Genomic DNA, 14,541 nt, shown 5'->3' with positions numbered 1-14,541 from the left:
CGCCCGTCCCCCTGCACGCCCCAGCCCCGAGGCCCTCGGCGGCCCCCCGTGCTCGCGTGGAAGCGTCGTGATGTGCCACAGTCCCCGGCGCTGCCTCCTCCGCGGTGGCAGCCCGGCCTCGAGGGCCGAAGCAAGGAGCGAGTGTCCCCTGGCGGGCAGCCCGGCGGGCGGGCGGCCCTTGGCGATGGCGCACGACGGGATGGAAGCATCTCCTCTCCCCCGACGCCCRGCGCTCACAGCCACCGGAGGGAGAAGCCCTGGCCGAGGCCGAGGCCGAGGCCGCTCACGGTGAGGACCTGCAGGGTGAGAAGAGAGGCCCATGAGCCATGGCCTCGGGAGGATGCGGACACAGCCTGGGATGAGCATCCTTTACCCTATCGAGCTTGACTGAGCTAATCCTGGTGCCTCTCACACCAGCTCCCCATCGCCACAGCTGGGAAAAGACCCAGGAGTCCCCAACCCTCCTCCATGCTGCCCATCCTTCTTCTAACCCCTGGTACAAGGGCTGGGAGAGAAGGGATGGAGACCCTAGACCATACCTGGTTGTCCAGGTAGGAGAAGGGCTTCTCCTGGCCATTCAGGATGACCTTGCTGGGGGGCTCCCGAACACCAAAGATGCTCAGTGTGTCGATGGTGACGTACGTGGCCTCTGCACTGGCGTGGAGGACAGTGGAGATGAAGATGTTCTGGAGTGGAGGTGAAGACGTCAGTGCGAGGCRGCCAGGTGCCCCTGGCAGACCCAGCCAGGGATCATCTCTGCCATGGGTATTGCAGTGGGACATCAGCCCCGCTGCCCTCCTAGCTGRGTCCTACCTGTGTGACGTTGAACACTAAGTAGGAGTAGCTGCCCCGCTCAAAGGTGTCCAGACTTTCACCATCATCCCAGAAGAGGTCACCCCAGGCAGTGGCACTCTGGGACAAGGCCACGATCAGGCGAAGGGGGTTCTCTCGGCTCGCCTCGCTGGTTATCCCGGGTTTCTGGGGTCCAAAGAAACAGGTGTTGTTACAGCAGGCAAGCACCCAAGAGAAGGAGGGGGAAGGACCACGTGATGGGACAGGGGAGTGGAGGCACTAGCTGGGACATCACATCCCTGATCTGGTCCCCACTGGGGGAAAGAAGACATCCTCTGTAGGGCACACACCTGCCCAGACACTGGGCAGCCAGGTTGGGCAAGACGGAGCCTCACCTGGGTGGGGAGGATGGCACCCTCCCGGACATGCAGGTTGAGGTGGTCCAGGGGAGCCGACATCTTCARCATCTCCCCGCTGCTGTTCACGGATGAGCCCTGGGCAGGCAACAGGAGACATGGGCATGAGGAGGGGCGAATGCATTTGGGACAGCTCAGGCATGGCTCAGGGGTTCCCAGCCCTGACACAAGCACCACATCTCGCTGAAAAGGTGCTCTAGCCCTTCTGCAGCCTCTGAGAGTGGCAGGTTCTTCCAACACCTCCTACCGCCCCTTTCCCCCATTCCCTTTTCCTCCGGATCTTGTCTGAGCTCAACCATTGCCATATCTCCCCAATCCCCCAGGCTCCCTGGGGCTTTCAATGCACAGCCTAAGACAGCTTCTTCCTTGCAGTGCTGGGACCAGCTAAAAGCTGGCTCAGCCCATGGTGCTCCTCACCGTGTAGAAGTCGTACCACACGCCTCGGGGGAAATAGCCCATGACTGAGTCTGCTCCGGGCTCCAGCACTGGTGTTACCAGCAGGCTCCGTCCCCACAGGAACTGCCTGTCCATCCCATATGTGGTCACATCCTGGGGGAACCTGCAGTGGGACAAGAACGCTACTTGGATCAGACACTTCTCCACCAGCAGCTGCAATCTGGACCTCCTCCAAACTGCTAGCCAAAGCCAGCTTCTCACCAGCTCTCAGTTGGAGGACATGTTCATGTCTGCAACTGCAACAGCCAAGGGCCTGGCTTGTGGGCCCCAGGACAGCCATGGGGTAGGGGCACAGACCCTCCCACTGGTTGGTGGAAGTGGCACCCATTGGCCCATGAAAGGGGGTGCCAATGGCTTAATAAGTCAAGAGCCAAACCATGGTCACAGGGGGCACCTGGGCTCCCACATGCCCTGGCTCTTACTCAAAGAACAGAGGCCTGGCGACAGTGTCTCCTTGTAGGTGGGCACGGTGGAAAAGCGTGTAGAGGAAGGGCAGCAAGGAGTAGCGKGTCAGCAGCACGTCCTTCATGGCTGTCCGTGCCGCAGGGCTGAACACCGTTGGGTCTTGGGCCTGTAGGAGATGTGGGGAGTTAACAGCCACCCCATTGCACCCTCCCCTTCCCATCCTGGGGCCGGACACGCTCCCCTCCACCTTCTCGTTCTGGGTGTTGTGATTCCGGGCAAAGGGGTAGAAGGCGCCAAGTTGCATCCAGCGGGTGCACAGCTCCTCCGAGGTGCTGCCAGAGAAGCCGCAGATGTCTGCCCCGACCAGTGGGATCCCAAAGAGGCTGAAACTCAGCACCCCTACAAGCATGCAGGCAGGGATGTTCAGCAGGGTTGAGGGAGTTTGGGGATCTCTCTGCCCCAGTCTCCCAGGTGGGGGACATCTCCGGATGTCAGGGTGTCTGCCCAGGATGAGCAGAAAGTCCTGGGCACTGTCGGGGTATCTCCAGAGGGGAAGGACAGTGCTGTGAGACTGTGCACTCACCTGGGATAGAGTAATACATGTCCTTCCACTGGCTCCGGTTGTCGCCCAGCCAGTGCCCTGAGTAGCGGCCCTGGCTGGGGAAGGTGGAGCGAGAGATAACGAGTGGGCGCTTCCCTCGGATCTGGACCAAGGCACTAGAAGACAAGGGGAAGACAAGGAGGTGAGAGCAGACTTCAGGGGCTTGCCTCACCCTTCAAAGGCTGGTGCACAGCTATGGCTCCCACCAACCCCACCACAGCCTTCTGACCCATCGCACAGGCTGGGAGCGGCCAGAACATCTCCCCTTTGGGTCAGGCACTCAAATCCAGCTGTTTTCAGATAGGCCTGSCTGTGATAGCCCCTGACCAGCAGGATCTGCCCTCGTTCCAGCCTCAGAGCTGGCAGGACAAGGGTATTCAAGCAGGGATGTGGGTACCTCGCTGTTGCCTTGGCTTCCATCAGCCCGTAGAGGTTGTGGAGGTTGTAGTGCACTGAAACGCTCTGTTTGGCTGAGGCGCACACTGTCTTTGCRGAGAGTGACTCTCCCAGCACAGCTGCCAGAGAGGGAGAGACACCCTTGACAAGGTGTCACACGTGGTGGGGGGACAGATATGACACCGACACGCACAGGCTCCCATGCTTGCTAGCCCTGGGCCAGGCCTCCACCTGCCACGGCTCCAAKCAGAGCACCAAGGGCTCACCACGGCACGGGGGCAATCCTCGCTGAGCTCCCACTGCCAGCGCTGGTCCTTTACCTCACCCTGACATTGCTGTGCGCAAGCACTGATTTAAGAGCTGAGAACCAGATGGGAGTGTGGAGGTGTCTCAGAAGGTGCACAGTGCCTGAATCCACCTGCACCCCACAGATTCCCCAAAATGCCAGACAGACAGGAAAATATGCTGGAGAAAAGAAATCTCCTATGAGACTGTGAGCATACAACACTTGTGTATGGATACCTGTCCACATAAGTGTGGATGGACATGTTCAGGGTGTAAAATACAGATGTGATGTCTCTTAAAAATAGTTGTTCCCTCATAGTGCTCAGCTCCTGGCAATTTCATGGCATGTGGTACCTATCAACACAGCCTTCATTTTATCTCTGTCCTTACCTGGCATGTACGGTGGGTTTTCAAGGTCTCCTGGGGGGCAGCCGTCTGCAGATCCATCCATGAAGTTGGATGGCTCATTCATGTCCTRAGAAAATTAAAGGTGCAGTTTCAGGTAGGAGGTTTTAGGATTTGCAGACACTGCTCAGTCCCCTCCAACCCTAAAGATGGCACAACCCAAATTCAACTTGATGTTGTATTTCCTGTCTGAACTACTGGGGATTGCAACCCATCTCACATTTAAAAGGCTAGAGGCATCATTGATCCATTCAAGGAGCAGCAAACAGCTGAGCTYCTCTTTGCCCAGGGCACATGCAAGTGAGTGTCCATCCAGTACCCACAATAAATCAAATTTCCAAACGCAACAAAGCTGGAGAAGCAGCATTGGAGGGACATATGATCCTCCAAGGACTGGTGAAAGAAACATGCACTGGCTGCGAGCTGCACACAGTGAGCTCCTAGCTGGAGGTAACCTAAGGAGGTGAGGAGGGACTTACGATCCAGAGGCCGTCGAAAGGCACCTGGGCATGGAAACGCTGCAAATTCTCCAGCCACCACTGATGGGTGTCCGGGTTGGAGAAGTCTGCGAATGCAGTGAAGCCAGGCCACACCTGCAGAAAGGCCAGGAAACAGCACGCTCAGCAGACAGACCTCTCATGGGTCACTGCTTTGGGGACAGAGCGCATGTGAGGAGGCCAGTCCAGCTGCAGGAAGAGCAGCCCTTGCTCCCCTGGCCCTACTACACATGCAGGGTTGTAAGTACGTTGAAGGATCAGGGAGCAAGACAAGCAGTAAAACAGCAGATCAGGGATGACTACTTCAAGTTCCTTATCCTACTGCGGTATCTGAGGATGTCACCATGCTCAGGTGCCCTCGGTGCCCCTCTGAGGCCATCTCCGTGCCACAAACGGATGAACGGAGGCACAAAAGTGAGCACACACTTTGGGGCACACAGGAAGCCTGTGGCTGAACAAGCCCAGCTCTCCTGGGCTGGTTCTTCAGTGCCTTCCACTTGCATAATCACTTACACAATCTAACCTGGTGCTGTGCTGGGAATCAGTGAAGAGCTGTGATTTCACTGTGCTTTGYCTCACTCCAGGAATTTTAGCTTCAGAGACAATTAACTTTCCCCAGTGTTYTTAGCCTCTGTTAAAAGTCATGAGACAGCAAGAGACAGCTGGAAAGAGCAAATAGCTTAGAAGATGGGGCAAACTGGAGAAGCATTGCTGCGAATTTGGAATAGTTAGGAGCAGATCCTGAGGCACTTGTCCATCACGGACAACCTCTCCTCACCCCAGAAACAGGAAGGGAGAGAAATCAGATGACCAGCCACAGTCAGCACCACAGGCTCTGATCTGTTAAGCTCATATGACTTCCACGGGTCCCTGCAGACTCCCACTGGGGCAGGAACAGACTCTGGAAGGTGGTAGAGAGGCCATGAGATGAAATACGCCCCCGAGCTAAGGAAAGCTGGGAGGGTTCAGGACAGAGCGAGGCTCTGGCAATTGGCCCAGCAAGGTCCCTCAACCACYTGGCTTTTCCTCTTGCATTAAGGAAGAAAACTTGGCACTAGTAATGCCAAACTCTGATAGGACTGGGCTTTCTCCCAGCTGTTCCTTACCAGAGATTTTCTTACCTGCCCTATTAGTGGCTGCCCTTGGGTGGTATTTATGAACAAGCCTCGTCTCAAGCCTTCATCAAAAGGCCAGTAGGAGCCGTGAGGGTTGGTGCTGCTGATACCGGGATCCTGAAAACAAAATAGAAGGAAAATGTCTTCCCTGACAGATCTTGGCCCCTTCCCCCAGCAATACCAATGTGATTCAGAGAAGATGAACAAATTAAGGTCAGCCGAGGCTCACACAAGGCTGCTGTTTTGACCAAGAGGAACAGAAACTTGCTTCAGCACTTCCAGGCATACTTTCTAAAGTGTCACTTCTGCAAGTACCGAGGACTCGTTACAGTGTTTTGGGGAGGGGGGGACAAATATAAGAAATCATGCACTTGTGCAAGAAATGTCAGGTGACAGCAATGCTTGAATAGAGCCGTTCAAACAGACCCAGGGAACMCAACTTTTCCTGCCTCGAGAACCCTTTTCCACCTCAAGACACCCCTGGTCTCTGCTCCACAAGCATGCAGAACCCACATCTCACTTACAAACACGGGAAATCCCAGCTGGGTCACAAGATCCCAACAGTTGCAGGGAAATAGAGACTCCTGAGTTGGAGTTAAGCAGCCCGACCCACAGTCCTGTTTGTCCGTCCTTGGGGAACTGGGACCCTGAGATTCTTTTATTCCTGAACCACACGTGAAGACAGCAGGATAACCTGGCTTGTGTCTCAAGTGGCCCATACCATTAGGGGGGTTTCCACTTGTACAGCTTAGGGACTCCTGCCAAGCACTGGCACGAGCACCAGGCTCAGCCACAGATAAAAATCCTTGGCCCCAGAACCAGCTAATACAGCRCAGATGCTATGCCGGCAGATGCCAGCTGGGCCCATGAGCAGTACTTATACCACTGTCATCGTCTGATTTGCAGCCTGATCACTCAGCCCGGCTCCGAAGTGAAAGACACCCCCTAACACACGGTAGGAGGGGGAGACTAACTGGAGTACCAAAATCATAACGTAGCGCTGGCCGTGTTTGTGGAGGTCTTCCACCAGCAAGGGGAGGGAGGCAAACTTCTCGGGATCAAAGGTGAAGTCCCGGTATCCGTCCATATAATCAATGTCGTTCCACTGCGCATCCTGCAGGAAAGAGAGGCTCAGCAACACACGTGCAGAGCCCCAGCTTTCCTGCAGTGTGCCTTGATTTTACCTGTGGGATCTGGTAATTCCTCATGGCTTTCACAGTCTGCCAGGTTTCATTGCTTGATCCATACCCCCAGCGGCAGAGCTGGAAACCTAGTCCCCAGAGGGGTGGCATGGCCGGGAAACCTGGAGCAAGACAGATGTACCCAAGGGAGGCCAAGAGCAGTGTTGTGAAGGGATAGGAAAGGAAGAGGAAGAGTGAAAGAGAGGGCAGCCGTTTACATCTGAGCTCCTGGGTTGGTTTGGGAGGAGATGGGGTGAAGGTGGCAAGGCAGAGGTGATATAGGGCTGGGATGGGGATAAGGATGGTCACTTACCTATCACTTGCTGGTACTGCTGAATAACCATGTTGGGATCAGGCCCCAGGAAGATGTAAAAATCCAGAACTCCCCCAATGGTCCTCCAGGTTAGGGCTGGGGCAGGCTGCAGAGCCACCTCTTCAAAGGAGGAAAAAAAAAAGACAGTGAGACCCAGGGGAGCAACAGCACCAATGGGAGACCTGAGGCACAGGCTGGGATCAGACAGTGTCTCAGGTAAAGTCAATCTTTGACAGGAAACAAGGAGAAAACCTTGTCTTGRATTCTTCAGATGCTGAATGGGTGCATGGAGGCTTCAAATATTGCAACCTGTGGATACCTCTGGTTTATACAGTTAGAAAATTCTCTATTTTAAAAATCTGTTCTATATATTGAAAGCTGTACCATTTTCCCAACTTCCACTTAAAGGCCACATTTGTGCACTGCTTTTCTTCACATCCTCCCCCAAATCCCTTCCTAAGTGCAGACTAAATTGAGAGCTACTTGTATGAGAGAGCATATGGGACCAAGAGCTTTCCCGGAAAAGGCTTTTTGCATGAATGAGTCCTCAAACCTCCGCTAGAGCTGATGCCTTTTCACAAGRCTCTCCTGAGGACTCATCCTTGGGAGCATCACAGCAATAAAACGTAGTGCAGCTGGAGCTGAGCACCCTGGTGTGAGCAGACTCRCAGCCGTGCGGACCCAGATGGCTTTACGCAGCGGCTGCTGGGAGGAACGTGACAGCACTGGTGCCCTCCCCGATACGGCAGGACCCTAATGGAGTGCAGTCCTGCCGCGTTACCCGCAGGAGGACGCACATGCAGCTGGATCCCACCTGGCAGTGCCAGGCCCCTGCTTTGCAGCGGCACATTGCACAGGCCACAGCTGGCATTGGCAGGGCACAGCAGGCTTTTGAGGCTGCTATCCCTGCCTGCACCAGGGTCAAGGCACGCCATCAAGCTTTGAGGCAAGGCCCCTTCAGGAGGGCAGGGAATAGGCAGAGACCAGCACACAAGGGGCTTGCTTTTCCGACAGCAATTCGGCAGCTGGGCATGTGGTTAAACTGCTCGGCAGTTGCTAAAGAGCCTCACTTTAGCCAGGAAACAGATGGCTAAGCTCAATAACGGAGCCATGAAACCACATCTTTCCCTTTTATGGCTTCCTCTTGCCCCAAGTTCCTGAACCACCCRCTCAGGTCAGCCCCTCATCCGGCCAGGCCATGCTCCGTGACCCACCAAGGCCCTTCTCCAGGGACAAGGCAAGGCAAGATCAGTGACTGAGGAGCCCRAAACACCTACCCATTGCATTGCTGTTGAGGAGGAAAACACCATGAGCATCTCCACCCTGCTCCATCACCAGGTAGAAAGGATGCGCTCCATAGAGGTTGAACGATTCCTGCAAACGAGAGTTGCCTGGCTGAGGGAGCAGCTCCCCRGCCATAATGCCTGCAGGCTGCATCRGACCCTCCTGCCTGGACAGTCCGTGCTCAGGGTCTGCTGCCRAGCTGTGTTGGACATGAGGAAAAACTCCTGCCCAAAAGCAGCTTCACTGCAACCTGTTGCATGAATGTCAGGATGGAGCAGAAGGTGCTTGGGGCCTTCAGGGCCCTGAGCATTTTGCAATTGCTCTGAAATCCTCTCCTGGTATGCATCTCCCTGCCAGCCYTGTGGCAGCTCAGCGTCCTCCCTGGGATGCTGGTTCTGCCAGGGCAGCCGTGACAGGCCTGGGGAATCATGCAGGATCCACACACTACAGCTTTGAGCCCTTTGCCATGGCCCGCAGTGGCACAGGACGAGCTGCCRTGCTGGCCCCGGACTTCCCCAGTGCCACCGCCAAGCCCCGGGGCCATTTTCCCAGGACTTGTCCCATGGCTGGGTAGTTCCAGCCCCATCCTTGCCCCATGCTTGCGGAGGAGGAGGAAAGGGTACCGTGGGAGAGACATCCCGGGCCCACAGCGTCAAGGTGCTCCAGTCAAGGCTGTGCAGGAGGCTGCTGCGATGCTCCCCCAGCCCATAGARGAACGGCGATGGGAGAGCGGTAGAAATCTGGAGAAACTGGTCGGCAAAGATCAAGGGAGCCACGGTGGTGTTGAGCCTGGCAGTAGTGACACAGGGGAAAAGAGGGTGAAGAGAGGACATTGGGCTGATGTTAGTCCATTTGTCTATCATCAATTTATCCATTCCCTCCAGGAGTGCCTCAAGGGCCAGCAAAAGCAGTGTATTTCCCACTGGCATCGTCGGCCTGGTTGAGGAGGCAGGTGGGGAGCAGATGGGTGCTTGGATCTGGCTCAGTGCAAAGCATGGCCTGACCGTAAAAGCCAGCCTGACAGCACGGCCTCTCCGTGGTCACCAGAAGTTTCCACCAAGGTTATTGTTAACCATCAAAGCAATACAGCGGTGAAGCTTCTCAGCCTGTTGCTGCTGATAAACGGCTTCCAAGTAAAGGACAGACCACAGGCCGTAGCAAACTGAGGGCAAGAAGAGCAGGAAGGCAGCGTGATAGCATGAGGCTGCCAAAACATCCCATCCATAGACAGAGAGGCCTGCTAGAGCTGGCCAAAGACGTTGCATGGACAAAGCTACAGAAGTGACCAGAGCAGTGCAGCCAGGCTAAACGTGGCCCCTTTCCCCCAAAGGCCCAGAGCCCAGCGCTTGCTGGAGTTTTGCCAAAAAGAAGCAAAGCTGCAGCCCTCGGGCGGCCCTTTCCCCAGAGCCACGGGTCCCTCATYGGTGACCGCTGCGGGGACCTGCACSCCGCGGCTCTGCCTTAGTGCACACGTGGTGTTTGGGAGCTGCACGGTCCCGGGCACTGTGCTGGTGCTGGTCTCTGTGGCACAGACAGTGATGAAGACTGACTATTGCCCGGAGAGGTTTCCCCACGCCAGGCTAAGGAAAGCACGCGGGAGTCTATCTGGGGAGGAAAGAGGGTCCCCCGAGATGTTCCCAGTGCAAAGGAGGGTCCTTACAGCACCGTGCCTGTCGCCCTGCGCCGCAGCAGCACCCCGAAGGGGTCCCGGGAGAACTCCACGCTGTAGATGGGGTTTTCTGCTTTCTTCATCGCCTGGGGAACCTCGAGGGGAACCTCGTACCGAGGGTTGGCAGCATCGGTTATCTGCAAAAGGGAGAAAACATGCTTCAAAGACCAGCAAAGCAGGCGGGCAGAGGGTTGAAGACAGCAACCAAGCCACATACGGCAGGAGCAAAGCTGCTGCCAGCCGCGGCCCGAGCAGAGGACAATCACCAGCGTCATGGGACAGGAGGACAAGGAGCCTGGCCGAGGGAGGGTGACAGCAACAGCGAGCCGGGGGCAGCTCACCTTGAGGCGCAGCCGCGTGTCCGTCTCGAACTGCACGTCCAGGCGCAGCGTCTCGACGTCCCGGGGGTAGTAGGCCTTCTCCCTCCGGGCCAGCAGGCCCACCATGCCCAGCRCGGTCTGGTTGAGGCTCTGCAGCGTGTAGGTGGGGAAGTCGTGGGGGTAGAAGCACCAGGGCACCCCGCGCTTGCCGCCCGCCGGTGAGGGGCTCTCGATGAAGCAGCAGCCCCGGCTCTCGCAGAGCTCCTGGGTCACCACCACGCGCCTCTCCGGGTAGCAGTCAAAGCGGTGGCTCTCGGGCACCAGGAGGCATTTCGGGGGCGGCGCGGGCACGTGCCAGCCCCGGGACACCTGCCGCAGCACCCACACGGTGACAGCGCTCAGCAGCACGGCCGCCACCAGCAGCCCGCTGCCCACCCACCACGGGGCCAGCTTCCCGCGGCAGGCGGCTTTTGGGGCGGCCCCCTCCTCCTCCGCCCTGCACCCCGCCGGCTGCGGGACGGCCGTCGTCAGCTTCTGGTACGACTTCATCTTCCTGGCGCTACAGCGAGGGGAAGATGGAGGCACGAATGAAGGGACCCACGAGGGGTGAGAGCATCCCTGCCTCGGCCCGCTGCCGTCGTAGCGCCCGGCCCCGCGTTCGCAGCCGCGACTCGCGCTGCAAACTCTTGACATTGAAGATGGATTTGCCAGGACCCGCTGCTTGGTATTTGCCTATGCTAGGACTCTGGAGATGCTGCCACGCGACTCCCCTGCAGCACCGAGGAGGCAGAGCGCCAGCAGATTGAAGCCTGCCCACCACAATGGGGGTGGCAGAGCACCCCCCTCAAGCTGTTTTTGGCCAGATCTGAATTTATGGGCTGCAGAGCTTCCAGAAGGTGCAAGCAAAACCGAACGCCCTTCTGCTTGCCACAGCAGCGCTGCCGCTCCAGGAGCCGCGGCACGGCTGCCGAGGTGCTGAGCATCCTCCGCTCTCACTCAAACCCTGAGGTTTTAGCCCCGGGGAGGGCTGGGTGGTGGGATTGCAAGGAACCTGCCATTAGTCTCTGCCTCCCACTGCTAAAATACGATTTTAGAAAGCTCTCKGGCAAAAATCCTCCTGACTCCTGTAAGCCAAGCAGCTCCCCCCTCCCCCCCGTGCGGACTGCAAGGAGCAACCTCTAGCACCTTAGATAACAGACACAACTTTCTTTCCTCCGCCTCCTGCTGAACCTACTGACACTCAGACCCATCTCGCCCCCAGCCCGCACGCTGCAAAAGCACGGCAGAACGGCTCTCCTCGCAAAGCGGCTTTCAGCGGCAGCCAACACCCCCGCTGGCTCCCGCACCAAAACGGCTCGGCCTGCTCGGGCCGGGCCGTGAAATGACCCCCTAAGCGGCAGCCCTCGCCCCGCGCACAGAAAGAGCCTTATGCAATCGGTGCGTTTTCCCGGAGCCGCTACGGCCCCGGGGTAGGAGCGCCAACCTGCCGCTGCACGCATGCATGCACACACGCATGCACACACGCATGCACACACGCATGCACACACGCATGCACACACGCATGCACACGCACACGCGGGGCCGCCGGGCGAGCGCCGTCCCCCCCCAGGCGTGCAAGCACCCGCGGGCGCCGCCGGCCCGGGCCCTCCCCGCCGCGGGCCGCTCGGGAGCCGGCCGCCAGCCTTGCCCCCCACCTCCCCGCCACAGGCGGGCCGCGGAGGGGGGGGAGCGGGGGGCAGCCGGCCCGGCCCGGCCCGGCCCGGCCCCGCGCCGGGCGCTTACACACACGTGTCTCCTCTTGACATTGGGGCGGCGGCGGCGGCGCTCCCAGGCTGCGGCCGCTCCGCCGTAAAAACCCTACAAGGCGCCCAGCGCCTACCGCTCCTCTCTAGTAGCAGCGCCACCACACCCGCCTCTCCCGGGCCGCGTCTGCCTGTTTTCCCTGTTTTGCTCAACTCCACTTTTTTATTTTTCTCCCCCATCTATCTACATATATATATATATATTTATATGATCAGTGCTGTTATAAAGCCCTGTGGTGCAGAATGGAGGGGATGTCAATGAATTTTTAGGAGATTTTCCACCATCTGGGTGTACCGGGCGCCTCGAAACACCACATATTAATGCTTCTATCTCCCTTTTCATAGTTGCAGCCCCTTATCCAAAGCTGTGAGCGGAAGAGAAGCTGGGTTTCTGAATCCTGCACTGGTGTCTTTGTGGAACCGTGCTGCGTCATGTGTTGTGGGTGTGGAGCGGGTGGGCCAGACCCCCAAACTCTGGATCAACGCTTCCTTAAGCAGGAGCTTACTCACGTCCAGGTTTCCACCAGAGCTCTTTTTCCCAGGCACTCCTGTTCACCTGTTTAAATAAATCCATATAAGTGCACGTTCCCTGCCCAGGATTTCCTGCTCTCAGGGGAGTGAGAGCTTCTCTTTGTTTACTGTCAAAGGCCACCAGAGTCTAAAGTTCAGCAGTAAAAGATAACAGACCTTTGGAGCAGAGTTTCTTTCTCCAGGGGATGAAAACAAAAAGGGGGAGCTGTTGTGAACAGGTTAGTTCACACAGAAATAGAATTTCAGGCTAACCCCACCACCAAGCCATATGTGACAGGTCCAAAACTGCCCTTGCAAAGCCAGAGGAAAATTCCCCGTGCTGGACCGTGGCTGCGTGAGGGGGCAGTGGAGAGGGGTGGTGGGACCYAGCATCKCGAGGAGGAGCCGTGGGCGCTGCAGGAATGCTCCAGTGGCTCCAGGGCACCCTTGGGGCCTCCCATCCCASGATGGCTCACTGAGCCACCAGATAYCAGCCGTGCTGGAGCTGAACCTCMAATGCACCWRCAGGGACCACAGGGATGGTGGAAACCCRCCCCGACCCCCGAGCCTCGCTGCRTAGCCCATCCCAGGGCCTAGGGCAGCTGTTTAAGCAGAATCTGCAAATTTTGGAGATGTGAATGCCAACAGSACTGCAGTCGCACCGCGYGGCAGCTTCACGTCTGTAACCTGGGAGCTTTCACCAACGTAATTAGCTCGGTTCCAAATACCGGGTTTCTTAATGACGGCGAGGTGTGCTTCCCCAGATCCCTGCTCCAGCAAGGGGCCGGGCAGGCACGGCAGGGCTTRCTGCCGCCACGCGAACGCGGCCGGCCGCGCCAGCAGCCGCAGGCACGGGGGTGCAGAGCCTCCACATGGAAGGGAGACGGAGACAAAAGGGCTCGGCGCGACCCGGCACCCCTTCAGCCGCGCGGCAAGGGCTGAAGCAGCTGGTTACACCAGCTTTGCACCCGCCGGAGATTTGCCTGTTCCTGAGGGAACCCCAGCAGCAACCTTGTGGGCAGCCACCCTGYGCCTTGCAGCTCCCGTTGAGCAAAGGGAGCCGCGCGGCAGGGATCTCACTCCCGGTACTGACACCCCTGGTACTGAAGCAGGGATTGCTTCAAAGGAGGTGTTTGGCTCTTGGGCTGCAAAACATAAAGAGTGCTGGGCCTGGGCAGACGCGTACGCTCTAATATGGTCATGAACTCCGCTGCAAGAAAAGGCAAAGTCTGGTTTTGATASAGGCAGTTCTTTGTGTGTTTTGGTCAAAAGACTGTGTTACTTCAGTCGAGTACATCTTCTTCATCATTCCTGGATGCTACTAGTATCTCAAACACCAACTGTGCCATCAAAATTATGGCAATTATAGCCATCCTCAAAATCGTATTTGCAAACAGCAAATATTTGGAGCATCTCGACTCCTGCCTCAGCATATGGGAGGCTCTGGGACCCRGGCACTGCCCTGGGTGAAAGCTGCTTGTGTAGCTCAAGAGACAGCAGAAGATCTTGCCAACAACGACCACACTTGTAATCAAAACAGGGAACCAAAATAGCCTGCAATTATCATAGAGAACCTCATGATTTCTAAGACTCGTTCCCTGACTTGAAAAAAGTGTGGGGCTTGGAAAAGGGGGAAAGTATCACGACCTCTGCCACCTGACTCGGCCCACGTGGCCACCAAGGCACATCGCAGCCACAAACCTACCACTCCGCGACGTGCAAAATCTCACGGCCTCCCCTCCCAGCCTTGCGTCTTGTCCACCCCTAACCAGGGCTGCTCTCAACAGGCGGGACTGAAAGGTTCGGGAGAGGGGGGCAGGCCTCCTCTTCCCTCAGCGAGCTCATGGATATCAGCGCGACGGGAACCGCGCCCGCTGCTTTTGGAGGCCACAGCATTGCGCTGTGTGGGGGGGGGGCACGAAACAGAAGCGGGCCCGCAGAGCGCGGGCTGCGGGCTCCGCGGCGCGGCCGGAGCGCGGTGCTCGGCGCGGTGCTCGGCGCTGCGCACGGGCTGGGAGACGAGCCGGGGCGGCCACGTGACGCGGCAGCGCCCCGCCCCTCCCGCGCCCTTCCCCATGAATGAACCGCGTGGGC

General features: G+C 57.7%; 1 protein-coding gene across 4 annotated transcripts; it reads right to left on the bottom strand.

The window, feature by feature from the left end:
* Positions 1-15: 15 nt before the first annotated feature.
* Positions 16-11,958, bottom strand: LOC146601584 (lysosomal alpha-glucosidase-like). 4 transcript variants are annotated; one of them, XM_085301201.1, is made up of 20 exons: positions 11,922-11,958; positions 10,157-10,694; positions 9,807-9,952; positions 8,770-8,935; positions 8,140-8,236; positions 6,863-6,982; positions 6,553-6,671; positions 6,351-6,482; positions 5,375-5,485; positions 4,236-4,349; positions 3,742-3,826; positions 3,068-3,185; positions 2,653-2,786; positions 2,317-2,468; positions 2,087-2,235; positions 1,626-1,767; positions 1,188-1,286; positions 814-978; positions 540-686; positions 16-296 (listed from the first exon to the last, which is right to left on the bottom strand). In XM_085301201.1, exons 2-20 carry the CDS (start codon positions 10,682-10,684, stop codon positions 234-236), a joined length of 2,787 nt encoding a protein of 928 aa, XP_085157327.1. In that variant the 5' UTR covers positions 10,685-10,694; positions 11,922-11,958; the 3' UTR covers positions 16-233. The 4 variants fall into 4 exon arrangements, with proteins under 4 accessions (XP_085157327.1, XP_085157318.1, XP_085157336.1 ...); XM_085301192.1 differs by having other exon boundaries at positions 11,918-11,950; XM_085301210.1 differs by lacking the exon at positions 11,922-11,958 and adding an exon at positions 11,711-11,777.
* Between the last annotated feature and the right edge of the window lie 2,583 nt (positions 11,959-14,541).

Source organism: Rhea americana, unplaced genomic scaffold (assembly GCF_003343005.1).
Source record: "Rhea americana isolate MKP2758 unplaced genomic scaffold, rheAme1 scaffold_10, whole genome shotgun sequence".
In the NCBI taxonomy this organism is placed as follows: Eukaryota; Metazoa; Chordata; class Aves; order Rheiformes; family Rheidae; genus Rhea; species Rhea americana.
The sequence above is the reverse complement of the archived record's forward strand: the minus strand, read 5'-3'. Positions and strand labels throughout refer to the sequence as shown.